We start from the raw sequence: 15,885 nt of genomic DNA, 5'->3' as shown, positions 1-15,885 counted from the left end.
CTAACAGGGACCACACCGACGGAACCAAGCCACGTTCCCGGTTGCACGGATTGGTTTTATCCCCGAGCATTTAATAACCATGGAATATTTCTAGTACAGTGGAACTTATTTACATCAAAGCTACAACTTTTTTTTAACTTAGGTTCCATTAAAAATCAAAAACATAAAATCTGGACAAAAAGAACAAACAAAACAGTACAAATTTATTTATGATTTTAATTGAAATACATGATTTTAATTTTACCATACTTTGTTTCTGGCAATAGGTACGTTTCATTTAGAAGAAAAGAAATTTGAAAAATATCTGATAAATGTAGTGGATCCTTTACCACTGCACTGTAATTGCTGTTATTTTCTGCAAAATTTGGCAGCATTTTGACTATTACTGACTATCAAAAACATGCTTGATTAGTTCATAACAATATTACGATCAGAACAGTATGTATATATTACAAACTTATTTTCATATTTTTAGAGCACTTAGCAAAATAAATTAGAAAATTTGTATAAATAGATAGACTTATGGCTCAAACACCAGTAAATGTGAAAGATAAAACACAGTATAATCATTTTATCGTGCACATCAATGTACTATACACTGTAATTCCACTATGTACTATAATACAGATGACATATACTCTTGTGATTATCAGAAACTCATACTTTTATGTGAGTATCAGAGGATACTCACATTTGATTTGATTCATGGAATGCAGTTATGTAAAACTAGTCTTATACCTAATTGCCAGGCGTCCCAATTAATCGGGATTGTCACCGGTTTTAAGCCTCGTGTCCCGAACGTACTTTCGGGACGCCCAAAAGTCCCAGTGTCACAATTTTGCTATTAAGCATACTTTTTAAGTATTTTCGTCCATTGTATGGATACAGTGCGGATGTGAACAAATTCAAATAGGCTTGAGTGTACGCGTGAGATTGACAATAGCTGAAAGTGGTAGCGCAGCACTGGCAACACTTGTTTTGGCCTCCGCTCCACATACTTGTGGTGGTTGTCGGAGTCATCTGGGAGCTTTCTTTGACGCAACTTATACGACTGAATGCTACAATTTACTACCCGTGACAATGTAAGCAGTTTTATTTAATAATACGTTAGTGAGTTTCCTAATACTGAATTGGCATTTTTAATATTATAATGGTTGTTAATGTTTAAAATGTATAAGATATTTTTTAGTTTTGTCGTAAAAATGTCAAAGAGAAAGTGCACATTTATTGAAAACTATAGAGACGTATCCGTTCATTAAAAAAGGCAAAACTGAATACGAAGCCTTTTACAAACACTGTAATACATATTTAAGTATTAGCCACGGAGGAATTGCCAATATAAAAGATCAAGATCCCGGGAAGAAAAAAACTAAGTGGTGTAATATTGTTAATTGTTTTGGGGAGGGGGGTTCCCGGTTTGAATTGGAAGAAATCTGGCAACCCCACTTACACCAAGTGTTTGAAATGTATACCATTTTATGCAGGTCTGTACCTTTTAAAATGTATTTTTGACTCCCTTTGTAGGACATCTGGGCTGACGGAATTCATCCCTGCTGTAATGGCTCACTCCTGGTCTTTAAAGCATGTGGGTTTGCCTTTTCAGTGAGTTTGCCTTTTGCATGTGAGTTTGCGTTTAGTCGTACTATTATGACAGTGAAAATTCAGTCCCACAGCGTTTTGCCGTAATAGTACGCTTCGTGTATTGCTATCAGCCGCTGCTGTGTAAAATGACTCAATTTATTTAGTATTGTAGGGAAAAATATTATCATTAGTCTATAAAATGTTATTCATAGGCCTAATTTCTATAACAATTGCCAAGAGAAACAACCGTTTTGAACGATACTTTACTGTAGCTTGCTAAGAGCAAGGAAGATACATGTTCTAGTTGGCACAGAAATGTAATGAAGTAGAGAAAAGTATTATATGATTACTGGAAAGATATAAGAATAAAAAATAGATAAAGCATATAGAAAGATGAGAATAAACTTTAAAGAAATGAAGAAATATACACAGAGATGCACTTTGAAAACCATTGTTAGAAAAAGAAAAAACTAACAGTTGCAGCAATATAACCATAAAGTAAGAAAAATTATCGTACAAGGTTTTGGAGAAAAAGAAAATTGATGATATACAATAGATTTTTAAGGTATAAGTTTTTTAAAATAACAAAAAAACTTTTATTTGTCACTCTAACCTTTGTAATTGACATGTTTCAGAATACTTCCATTTCAGAACTATTTTTAGAAATTTAAAATTCAAAATTTGAAATTCACATTTGAAGTAGATAATAATAGAATGTTAAATTATTTAGATGTTGTTATTGAAATAAACAAGTGCAAACAAACTGAAACATTAGTAAATAGAAAACCTACAGCGAATGTTATAACTCAGAAAAATCATATTACCCTTGGTCTCATAAAATTTACACTTACACAAAATTGATTAACAGAGCAATCAATACACACATAATAATAAAGCAGAGTTAAATAATGAAATAAACATCATAAACACATCAAAACACAATAATAAAATATTTAAAAAACAAAATTAATAAAATAATCTCTGTGAAATTTATAAAATAAATTTAATAATTTTAATGGTATTTGTATTATATAGGAAAAACAAATAGATTCTTTAAAACTAGATTTCTTTAACATCATAGAAATTACAAAAATAATAGATTAGTTTTATCTAATATCACAGACCCATCTACGTAATAACATTAAACATTCTATTTCTGATATTAACACAAATTTAGAAATTAATAAATATGATATAAATTAAATAAATTACAAAATTATTATATATTTAAATACAAACAAAATTTCAATCTGATAAACCATCAGTGTTTGAGGGAGACAGTCTTATGAGAACTGTAATAGATTTTCATTATTTTAGTATTTTTATTTTAAAATGTTTATTATACAATAACAAAATTATTTCAATTATGACCATGGATGCGGGATCCTGTAAAAGTAGTTTCATGAAAAATTAAGGTTAGATACGTCTTATCTCAGTATTCTGTATTTGGTGGTTTATTTAATAGAATCTAAATATAAACATGTATATTATTTAATATACACACACACACTCATACAGTTTATAGGGTCTACCTTAAATTAATATTACTATTATTATCGTTATTAATTCATTCAGATAATGTCAAAATTATCTTATATTTGTTATTCATATCAGAATATTTGATTCTCATAGAATTAATGATAATACAATGTGATTAACGTGTCATTATTTAACTCTAAACATGGTGCAAAAAATTGTTACATTATATATTTATTGCAGTAATTTATTACTATTTATTCATGGTGATTTTTATTCTGTACATGATAATAGTGCCTCCGTATTAAATACTGATGAAATTCAGTCACGGATCCCTAATCATACTGAAATATTTAATCATCACCTTATACCTTATGTTATTGATGAAATGCCATATCAGACTTGTGGGGTAAGTTTATTATTATATTACTGTAAATTAATTAGTATTATAAGCTATTTTTTGACACTGTATTTTTCTTTTTGGATATGATAGTTTTTAAGGTGCCATCATAACATTATAAAATGCACCATTACATATTATGTTTATATCACTGCAAACGTGCATTGGATATTTCAAGCACTCCTCAGACAGAAAAAGGTAGTAAAAATGGATTTATATATAGGTGATTATCTGACAGATAATTTATTATTTTTGGCAAGAAAATGAAATAAGGCATCTGTAAAAAAACATTGAAATAGGATAATTTTGATTTTTGTTGTGTAAATTATGGCCAGAAATTGAAGCTGATCAACAAACACTCAGGACTAATCATACTGTAAACAGAAGGTGAAACTTGCTCAAATAGTAGTTCATGCTGTTATAGTTCATATTAAAATGGAAAATAAAAAGAATTAAGAAAGTCTGAATTGTAATTATTTAATGCCATGCTATCACTGTATCAATACTGACAAAGTATATAATGTATTACATCTCAGTAGAGGTGTCATACCAAACATAAATGTGAAATCTATGTTGGAAACTACTTTCCACAGAACCATGTGTTTTGTATCGCTCTATAAATGACTATTTTTAGAATTGAAGACTCTGTTCCTCGTAAAAGTAAATAAAACTTATCAGTGTTGTCTAGAAACCAAAGACAAAAGTTTAAGCGCTGGGGGTAATCTGTTGGAGGCAAATTTTGAACCTTCTGCAGGCAGAAAGGATAAAGATTTTCTTTTTGTAGGAAATGCCGCACTTTGTTTTTTGACAAACCAGTGTGAAATGAAATTTGCCTTGTACTAATGCCTGAACTGTGCTGAATCATATGTTGTTCATCATTAACACAATGATTTACTTTGAATTCAACAGAAAACGAACATTTTGGAAATGACCCTTTTGTTTGTAATTGCTCATACACAGAAGAATGTTTATTAGGTACAGAAAGAATAATACTAATTTTTGTCTGTTTTACTTAAATAAACGACCGATTTTTAAAAGTTTTTATTTACTTTTTATTGGCTGTATTTACAATAATTTTCTCAGAATAAAATTCTAGATTTTATTACTAAACCTTTTGCATTTATTAGTCATTTAACAAACCTATTGTACTACAAACCTAAAAAAACTTGTTTTTCACACCAAATTTTGTGTTTTATATCAAATATATTAAAAACTATTGGGAGTTACAGGACTTGTTTTATCCTATTCTCCAGCTCAAATTACAAAAGAAACTATCAACTTTACCCCTTAATTTGGGTCCAAAAAATTACAGTAGGGCTTCCTTTTATTAGAAGAGCTGAAATCTGGTTAAAATTTTTCACTGGCCAGATCTGCATGTAGATGAATCTTTTTCATTATTTTTACTAGTAGAACATAAGTTTCTCCATTTCTTTGTGGGACACTCTGTATATAGTTTTAAACTGACATAAGTTGAATATATAAACTTTATTTATATATATATATATATATATATATATATAAATGTACACACGCGCGCGCGCGCGCGCGTGTGTGTGTGTTCCTCAAAAACTGATGAACTGATTTTGATGTGGTTTTTTGGATTACATAGTTATCACTTCAGAGCAGGTTCTTGGACACGTTTTACATATAGGCCACCGGTGTGTGGTGCAGTAGATGCAATTTTGATGCAGTTTTTTGCATTACATAGGTATCACCTCAGAGCAGGTTCTTAGATTATTTTTATGGTTATAAGCCGCCTGGGGGCACTGCAGTAGATATGTTTCTTAAGATTTGTTGATTTTAAAAAATTTTTAATTTTATCATTTATTTTATTTCAATATAGCATTTTAGTGGTGCCATCTAAGAACTAACTAATTAACTAACTGCATTGGTAGATGTAGCCTACTACATAAATACCAGAATTAAAAATTTTTTTTTTTAATTTAAATTCTCTTGCAAGTTACCCATTGCATTTAAAATGTAAAAATCTTAATTTCTTTATAGCCCTTGCTCTTTAATAGTTAAAGATAAAAAAACTTAACCAAGGCTTTTCATCCCTTCTTAGAAAATTACAACTTAATTTATTCAGAATTATGTCTACATCTTTGTATTTTTTAAACAATTTTAAAAAGTTTTTTTTAATTTATCATCACTTAGGGATGGACTATTTTCTTAAAAGATTAACTTTACCTCCCTTGAGTATGGGAGACCACAAAATGAAAAAAAACTTTTTTTCGTTATTTCAAATTTGTAATGCTCAAAATGTATTTTTTTGAAAATTAATATTACTAAAATAACTTAATATCCTCCCCTGATAGGGGTGCTCCTAAATTAAAAAAAATTTAAATGGTTATTTTTAGATTTTAATTTATTTAAAATCAATTTTAGTGAATATTTTAATATTAAAAAGTTTCCCTGATGAATGAGAACCTAACTTCAAAAAAGAGTATATTTTTTTGAGATCAAGATGCTAATGTACTAAATAAAATTTTTGGTTATAGCTTCATTAGAGCTATATATTATATGTCTCTCCATAAATCATGAGACCTTGCGGATAGTAAGGGGGCTTGAGTGCTCAGTGATACAGAGAGCTGGACCCAAGGTGCAACCATATCGGAGAGGTACTTTTAACCAGACTATGGAATGATTCCTAAAAGGGGGCAGCAGTTCTTTCAGTAGTTGTTAAGGGCATACATCAGGAGGATTATATCAACATCACTCAATCTTCTGAATACTGCGCAGCTGAAAGCAATGGAAAACTACAGCGGTTTTTTTCCATGGTAAAATATTCTGGAGGTAAACTAGGATCCCCGTTTGGAACTCCAAGTGGGGACTACTATGGAAGGGGTCATCAGAAAATTAAAAAATAGCATTCTACTAGTTGGAGCATGGCATGTTCGAAGTCTAAAAAAAGGTTGTTAGGTTAGAAAAATTAAAGAGGGAAATGGATAGTTTAGATGTAGATGTAGTAGAAATTAGCGAGGTTCGGTGGGAAGAGGAAAACAACTTTTGGTCAGGTGATTTTAGAATAGTTAACTCAGAGTCAAATAAAGGGCAGGTAGGTTTCAATAATGAACAAGAAAATATAGAAAAGAGTAGAGTATTTAGTATTTAGAGTACAAAAAGCTTAGCAATAGAATCATTGTAGTAAGGATAAAATCAAAACCTTAGCTGATAACAATTGTTAGCATCTATATGCGGACTACAAGTGCCCATAATGATGATGATGAGGTGTGTATATGAAAAAATTGATGAGGCAAATAAACAGTTAAAAGGGGTTGAAAATTTAATAATAGTTGGAGATTGGAATACAAGCATCGGAAAAAGCAAGAAAGGAAATATTGTGGGTGATCAAAAGGAATGAAAGAGGGGCCGACTTGTTGAGTTTTGCACAAAGTATAATTTAGTAATTGCCAACACCCAGTTTATAAATCATAATAGAAGAATATACATATGAAAAAAGCCAGGTGATATTGCAAGGTATCAGGTATATTAAAAAAATGTTTTAAATATATAAAAGTGAATATAAAAATTTACATTCAAAAGCCACACAAACATAAATAATTAAACTAAAATGTCATAATTTTCTATAAAAAAAAAAAACAACGGTTCTAAATACATAAAAATGAACTTAAATAAAAATGATCTTAATATTGTTAATAATAATATTATATTATCATTAAGCAAAGATTTAGAAATCAGCACATTGACTGCAAAGCTTACCATAGACAGACATTGATAGCGACCATAATTTAGTGATAATGAAATGTAGATTGGAGTTTAAAAACCTGAAGAAAAGGTGTCAGATGAATCGGTGGAATTTAGAAAAGCTTGAGGAAGAGGAGGTAAAGAAGATTTTTAAGGAGGACATCGCAAGTGGTCTGAGGAAAAAAGATAAAGTAGAAAATGTAGAAGAGGAATGGGAAAATGTTAAAAAGGAAATTCTTAAATCAGCAGAAGTGATCTTAGACAGAACAAAGAGAACTGGTAGAAAACCTTGGATATCAGAGGATATATTGCAGTTGATGGGTGAACGTAGAAAATATAAGAATGATAATAATGAAGAAAGTGAAAGGAACTATTGATAATTAAGAAATACTACAAACAATAAGTGCAAACTAGTGAAAGAAGAATGTATTAAAGAAACATATTCAGAAGTGGAAAGAGAAATGATCGTATTAAAATAGGTGGAGGACACAAGAAAGTTAAGGAGAATTTTGTGGTACATAAATTAAAATCTAATAATGTGTTAAATAAAGATGGTACATCGATTTATAATACAAAAGAATGATCATAGGTGGGTGGAATATATTGAAGAGTCATACGGAGGAAATGAATTAGAAACTGGTGTTGAGGAAGAAGAGGAAGTCAAAGAGGATGGGAGAGAAACAATACTGAGATCTGAATTTAAGAGAGCATTAAAAGATATAAATGGCAGAAAGCCTCCTGGAATAGATGGAATACCTGCAGAATTACTGTGCTGTGTAGGTGAGGAAGTGTTTACACAAACTGTTGTGTAATATTTACAAGAAATGGGAAGTTCCATTAGATTTCAAAAAGAGTGTTATAGTCACGAAAAAAGAAAGCAGGAGCAGATAAATGTGAAGAATACAGAATAATTAGCTTAACTAGTCATGCATCAAAAATCTTAACCAGAATTCTGTACAGAAGAATTGAGAGGAGAGTGTTAGAAGTGTTAGGAGAAGACCAATTTGGTTTCGGGAAAAGTTTAGGGACAAGGGAAGCAATTTTAGGCCTCAGATTAATAGTAGAAGATTAATAGTAGATTAAAGAAAAACAAACCAACATACTTAAATTTACCTAGAAAAAGGCATACCTAGAAAAGGCATTCGATATCGTAGACTGAAATAAATTGTTCAGCATTTTAAAAAAATTAGGGTTCAAGTACAGAGATAGAAGAACAATTGCTAACATTTACAGGAACCAAACAGCAACAGTAATAATTGAAGAACATAAGAAAGAAGCTGTAATAATAAAGGGAGTCTGACAAGCATGTTACCTATCCTCCGTTACTTTTTAATCTTTACATGGAACTATAAGTTAATCTTGTTAAAGAACAATTTAAATCTGGAGTAACAGAACAAAGTGAAAAGATAAAGATGCTATGATTTGCTGATGATATAGAAATTCTAGCTGAAAGTAAAAAAGATTTAGAAGAAACAATGAACAGCATGGATGAAGTCCTATGCAAGAACTACTGCATGAAAATAAACAAGAACAAAATGAAAGTAATGAAATATAGTAGAAATAATGTAGATGAACCACTGAATATAAAAATGGGAAGAGAAAAGATTACAGAGGTAGAAGAATTTTGTTATTTGGGAAGAAGAATTACTAAAAATGGACGAAGCAGGAGCAATACAAAATGCCAAATAGCACATCAAAAATTGATTTAAAAATCAGGAAAACATTTTTGAAAGTATATGTTAGGAGCATAGCTCTATATGGAAGTGAAACTTGGACGATCGGAGTACCCGAGAAGAAAAGATTAGAAGCTTTTGAAATGTGGTACTACAGGAGAATGTTAAAAATCAGATAGTTGGATAAAGTAACAAATGAAGGGGTGTTGTGGCAAACTGATGAAAAAAAAGTGTTTGGGAAAATATAATTAAAAAACAAGACGGACTTATAGGCCACATATTAAGGCATCCTGGAATAGTCACTTCAATATTGAAGGAACAGGCAGATGAGAAAAATTGTGCTGGCCGGGAACATTTGGAATGTGTAAAACAAATTGCTAGGGATGTAGGATGTAGGGGGTATACCGAAATGAAACAACTGGCACTAGAGGGAATCTTTGAGAGCTGCATCAAACCAGTCAAATGACTGAAGACAAAAAAATCTTCCTACCTCGCACAACTGCTGATGGTTCTTTTATATACATTTTACTGGAAGTCAATCTATGTTTTGGATAAGCTTCATGATAAAGCAAGCTGCTTCTCTGGCACGTCAATTTGGTTTTGAATTCATCAAATATATACATACAGATTTGCCATATCTTATAGAAAAATAAAAGTGTCAACATTTTCAAAAATAATTAATACATATTACCCAACAATATGTAGTTTAATTTTCCAAATTTTCAAAGAAATTTATTGTTTGTTTTTGATTAATATTTTTGATAAAGTGGAGAATTTATCTCAGTAGTATTTGAGCATATGTGTTGTTAATAGATGTGTAACTAATATGTAGAGGAAATAAAATTAGCAGAAAATTATTTTATTTTCTCGTTTGAATATTGCTTACCTTTCTTAACTTATTATTTTATTATTATAAACAATTATTTTATTATTTGAGCATAGGATTCACAAAAACAATTAATGTACAAGTAACAACACTGTTTTAATTCATATTTAAAATAAAGTTTAGTTCACACTAAAATTCTTAAACATTTTAAGTTTATAAACAATTATTTGCTTACAGTAGTATTTCTGTAACTCTGTGGAATGAAAAATTAGGATGACCATAATTTTTATATTTACATATTTAAAATTTTGATGTTACTTTATTTCTTAGAGAATAATATTATTTTACAAAGAAATGCCAAATCTTATTAAAATAGTTCTGGAAATTATTTTAAAAATAAAATAGTGGAAAGACAAATACAAAAGTATTTCTTTACCTATTTTGTATGAATTTCTTTCTTTTACCAATGTTAAAAACACTACCAAAATACTGGACATAGTTATGTATAAACAGACAACATCTGTTTATACATAGTTCAGTTGCGCTGGTTGTAGGAAATCTTGTATATTATTCGTTAGTAGGAAATAAAATTAGCATAAAATAATTTTATTATTTGAGTATAGGATTTGCACCAACAATTAATGTAACAACAGTGTACTGTAAATGTATACTAAAAGCATAATTTTAAATAAAATAATAATTCAACAAGATAAAAATATGTTTTCTTGAAAATTTAATAAATTTCCAGATGCTCTTCATACACTACTCGTATTACGATTTTAAGTATCATAGGACTGCAGAATTTGATGCACACTTGGGTGTAACATTAAAACCAAGTGACACAAGGAATCCTCCATTTTTTGAATGGTATGATGCTGATGAAACTGATTATTATACTGCAATGATATTTGGTAAGAATATTTAGGAAATAATACATTATTATACTTCTGTATTTTTTAATTACAACTTATTTATTTATCCAACTACACATATATATGTGATATAATACATCGCATAACTTTCTGATGTAATACATGTACATGTATTACATCAGACAGTTCTGTTAATAAGGTTATTTTTCAAACATCTGTATTATGCAGTTTTCATAAAGTAGGTTATAATAGCAACATAAAATTGATTTGATTAAACTGCAAACAGGTTTTTAAGTTATTAATAAGAAATTTAAAGCAGTTCTTAAGGGTATACATCGATGCAATTCATAAGTTGCGGGTCGGCTTTCGGTATGCACAGCGTATATCTTGAAGATTTCATTGGACCAGTTTGATAGATAGCCTTTGGTGAATGGTTTCTTGTACTTGCTTATGCGTACGCGGTCGTCCACTTTGAATTTAGGTCGTTTTATGTTAACAGGTCTACTAGAGTTAATCCTTTACACTTCGTTGCCTTTATTAACATCTTTCGGCATCATCCCTATAGTCTGATGCATCGTGTTGTTATATTCATGTACTAGTTTGGCAACAAGTCTGGCCACTTATACGACCTTTGCTTTGTGAACTTTATCCACATTTTGGTCTTCAGTGTCCGGTTGAACTGCTCCACTGTAGAGGCTTTTTTCTCAGAGTGAGTGGATTAGTGGTTGATATCGTATTCCTTTAGCAGTGCCTTGACCTTACCATTGTACCCCACCTTACCATCATCCATCTGTAAGTATTTCATTTTATACTTTTTCAGAATGGGAGTCAAAGCTGCTATCAGGTCAGCAGTCTTCCTTTTTATCGGAATGGTGAATGGGAATTTAGAAAAGCAATCTACGAGGGTCATTCAATAATTAAAGAAACAAATTGATGTAGAAAAAACTGCACATTTTTATAAAATGAGACTTTTACTCAACATAATACCCACCAATATTAATGTGTCCCAACAATAACTAGTTTTTTTATAACTGATGCAAAGAAGTCTTTGTCTTGTTGTTTGAGCCACTTTCCCACAAATTCTTTGACCTCCTCGTTATTGCTGAACCTTTTTCCATTTAATGCCTTCTTGAGTGGACCAAACAAATGAAATCCAAGGAAGCCAAATTTGGACTGTAGAAAGGATGTGATAGTATCTCCAAACCCATTTATCCAATGGTTTCTTGGGTCAGCTGGATGGTGTGAGGGCGAGCATTGTCGTGTAGCAATACCATGCATTTTCTTTGAGATCTTTTGTATCTTTTTGTATCATTAAATAAATATGTATTTTGATGTTATGAACAAATATTAATGTTGTTCATTTTTGAACTGTTTTATATCTTTATCATATCACACAGCCTACCTCATTTTTGTTTCAGGTAGTATAATATTACAATTTTTTTGTTGTAGATATAGATTCACCGAGTGTAAACAAACCTATTCATCGAGATTGGCTACATTTTTTGGCAGTAAATTCTAGAGGCTACATAGGAATGAAACGAGCTGATGTATTAGTAGATTATATTGGTCCATGGCCACTAAAACATTCAGGTTTGCTTTAATAACACTGGAAAACAAAATTAAACTGTTTTTTTGGCACAAGGAATAAAATATAAATTAATAGAACATTTTATGCTAAATACAAATATATAAATAGCTTATTTATGCTGTTACCCACCATTTTTTGAGATATGCAAGTAAACTTTGAAAGAATTGTAAAAATTTATATGCATGCAGGGCATTACTCAATTTTCCAAAAATGTGGTACCAGTAATTTTTTTACTTTGTGTGTTTGGCATCTGGACCATCCCTCTTTTGTGTCTGATAATAACCTGTGTGTATTCTTGCACTCTACTGTTACTGGTGCCTATTTTCCTTGACCGAGATTTGGGATTTGGTGGTGGAAGTGTTCCCTGTGCTTGTCACTGACAGCGCCAAAATTGTCCAGAAAGATATCCTGATATGAATTCAAGAAATAAAATTTTATGGACATATTTTACCCCATATGTTTGTATGACTGAAATAATTCCGCCGCAGTGTCACAATTGTTGGGGTATTTATGATTTCCTAAAATTTTTTGGACAACACTTTTAAATTACTTTCATGCTGACTTTTCGACTTGAGATTTTCAAATTGTCCGTCTCTAATCGAAGTTCTTATTTGGGGATCCACAAAGACTCCTTTCTTGATTTTAAGCTCAGTAACATGAGGAAAATTTTCTTTCAGATAATGAAATCAACACTATTATTATCTATTACCTTAACAACAATTCTAAATAGCTCTTAATTTTATATGAATTGGAGGAGCTAGAACAATCATTTCCGAATTAACTAGTTTGGGATGTACAACATTTTTCTGTCCATGTATAAGCGTTTCACACTTTGGCTATTCCTTCCTGAAATAATTTGTTGTCTTGTCCTTGCTGTGCCATTTGTGAAAAAAGCAACAAAATTTAATGTAGCTGCACTGCAAACACATTAATAATGCAATAACTTTTAAACTGTAACATGTAGTCTGTCGATACTTGTTACACTGAATTTTTTCTAACTGGATTTTTATATTGTCATATGTTTTTTCATGTTAGTTACACAAGGTAATAGCGTAGAAATAAATTTGTTGCCATTGTGCAAAACTACAATCTTTAAATTAGTTTTCAAAGAATCACTAAACACTCTCCATTCTGTACTGTTATGTTCATGATGAAGTGCAATCATGACAACATAAGTTGTCATGATACTGTACACTGCAGTACACAACATAGTATACTGAACTATTTTCTACAGAATTTAGATCTTAAAACTCTTCCTGATGATTATAAAAGGAACTCATTTTAGTGTTGGTATGAAGAAGATTCCAGTCTTTCAGCCTAAATCCCAAAATCTTGGCTTGTTCTTCAATGAGTTCAAAATCACAAATAATTCACTTTGAGTCGTTTAATTTACTTTGAGTTATCAGATGAGGTTCAAAAGAAGAGGATTCTGCTTCAAGTAGGATCATCCTGCGCCTCATGTCAAGTTTTAGTTTCTATCTCTCTTTAATTTCTATCTGAATTAAATGAGATAGACGAGATTCATCTTCAAGTAGGATCATCCTGCTCCTCATGTCAAGCTTTAGTTTCTATCTCTCTTTAATTTCTATCTGAATTAAATGAGATAGACGAGATTCATCTTCTTTAGAAGATGAATTAAATGAGATAGACGCTAAATAGAGATAGATAAATTAAATATGAAAAAGACACAACTTTAGTTGGATGTATTGGAGATTGCGGTATAGTAAGATCTCACCATGAGGCACTGGCTTTACAGCAAATTGTAAATTCGGATGCTGCACTGTGTGGGTGTGGGTGTTTACTTATTTCTTTTATCTTTGTAATATACAAATAACACAATCTGACAAATGATCTTGTGGTTCATGCCACATCATCAGTATGGCAAAACTCACCGCCAGTCAGTCAGATATTTTACATACAACAGATGTGAGAGGCCCAATTCTTATCTTGATTCCAACTTTACAGTCAAAATATAGTTCATAACATTTTTTAACCAGTGGAGTCAAACTTTGTTGTTTTTTTTAAACATCAAATCCACACATATGTAACAGAAGTTATCCAAATTATGTATGCATTTCTTTGGCATATTTATTCACTAACACAGCACACTTGACCCAATTGTAGATCATAAAAGAGAATGAAATCACAGTATGTGCATATACAGCAAACATTTAAACAACACTGATATGTTAATTGTATGACTCAGAAGACTGCTGTGTGCTGACATACCAGAACCTATAGCAAATGAATCGTCATGCATATATAGCTGTTGCCTTCATAATGTTATGTTTGTAAAAAATATATAGAATTCTGCAAAAAGCAATATTTAAAAAATGTTATCACATAAAAATGACGGATGATAGAAAAATTCTGATTACATTTTTGAATTCAGCATAAAATGTTACATTAGGAACACAATAAAATTTTCTTGTGCCTAAAACTACATTAATGTAATATAAGAAAATTCATTAATATTATTTGTGAATCTAATTCTTTAGCTTGTTTTTATTATTTCACTATTTTATAGTTTTGAAGTTCTGTATTTGATAATATGAATGAGAATAAAGTAAATTTACATTCACCTAACAAAAAATTTTATGTACATTACAGTATATTAAGATATTTTATAATAAAACTAAAATAAACAAAATTATAGGTAATTTTAATATAGGTATTTTAATCTCCCAAACAGGTCTAACTTGTAAGTTTAGATCTGTTTGGGAGATGTACACAACACCACCTCTATAAATGTATTTGATGAAGGGAAATTCCTGATATACACCTTCCTGTGGTAGAGAAGGGTCAATGATTGTATTTACTAACAATAATATATAAAAGCAGAGAATAAAAATGAAATTCCTTCAACCAAGAATGAAAGGACACCTGATACAAGAGGTAAAATGATGTAAGAGAGTATTGAAGATGTTATAAGATTAGAAAAGGACTGCTGTAATATACTGGTGGGAACACTGAATTTGTTCCCCTGGAAACAAAGCTCGCTATTAGATAGACCATATCTTAGTATATGAAAGGTATAGGAATGCTGTTGAGAAAGCCAGTGAAAATATCAATAGATCACCAGTGGATCACCAGTAGATCACCAGTGAAAATATCAATACTGATTATGTGCTGCTTATGATGGAAATGAGAATAGCTTTAAAGAAAGTAGAGAAGGTGAAGGTGTTTGGGAATAGAACTTAGAAAAATTGAATGAGAGAAAACTAAGGTAAGTAAAGGAAAAAGGAAAATGAAAACAGTGTAAGTGTTGAACAGTGTCGGTGTGAATCATCTCATGTTGGGCATCCTGCTCAACCTGGATTTGCTCGGGCAGTCATATTTTTATTTACTTTCATTGCTTTTTTGTCTCACACATAATTCTTTAATTAACCTTTCTTCTTTCCATTCTACTACTTGTATTCTTTAAAGAATCTCTATCACTCTCTCCTATTTGACACTAAACAAATTATAAATAAATGATTTATGGTTTAAATGATAAATGGTTTTATTTTAGCCTTTTCTAAATATATTAAACACATATTCGTTCCTCTTCCTCTCTTTAAACATTTTTCTCCAACCATCCTTAGTAGCTTGATGACATCTTTGGTTTCTTTCCCTTTCCTGAAGCCAGGTTAGTCCTCTCCTGCATTCTCTTCCATTATTCTTACAACCTCCAGTTTACAACTCTTAACAATATTTTAGTTGTGTAGGCTATTAAATTTATTGTTCTTTGTTCTGCACATTTTCTGGTTCCAGTTTTCTGG

The 15,885-nt window shown here is 30.7% G+C and overlaps 1 protein-coding gene across 2 annotated transcripts in view; it reads left to right on the top strand.

Annotated features, from left to right (window-relative positions):
• The window catches only part of LOC142324805 (protein D3-like), a 138,688-nt gene that overhangs the window by 119,161 nt on the left and 3,642 nt on the right, over nt 1–15,885 (top strand). Inside the window, exons 1-3 of one of the 2 annotated variants that reach the window (XM_075365819.1) lie at nt 3,213–3,466; nt 10,413–10,575; nt 11,986–12,126. In XM_075365819.1, coding sequence (XP_075221934.1) covers nt 3,263–3,466; nt 10,413–10,575; nt 11,986–12,126 — 508 coding nt within the window. In that variant the 5' untranslated portion in view covers nt 3,213–3,262. Of the gene's footprint in view, nt 1–266; nt 439–3,212; nt 3,467–3,558; nt 3,667–10,412; nt 10,576–11,985; nt 12,127–15,885 lie in introns of those variants that run through there. The other variant, XR_012756394.1, reaches the window with a different exon arrangement.

The sequence above is a fragment of the Lycorma delicatula genome, chromosome 5, assembly GCF_047948215.1.
Source record: "Lycorma delicatula isolate Av1 chromosome 5, ASM4794821v1, whole genome shotgun sequence".
In the NCBI taxonomy this organism is placed as follows: domain Eukaryota; kingdom Metazoa; phylum Arthropoda; class Insecta; order Hemiptera; family Fulgoridae; genus Lycorma; species Lycorma delicatula.
This window is presented reverse-complemented; position numbering and strand designations above follow the sequence as displayed.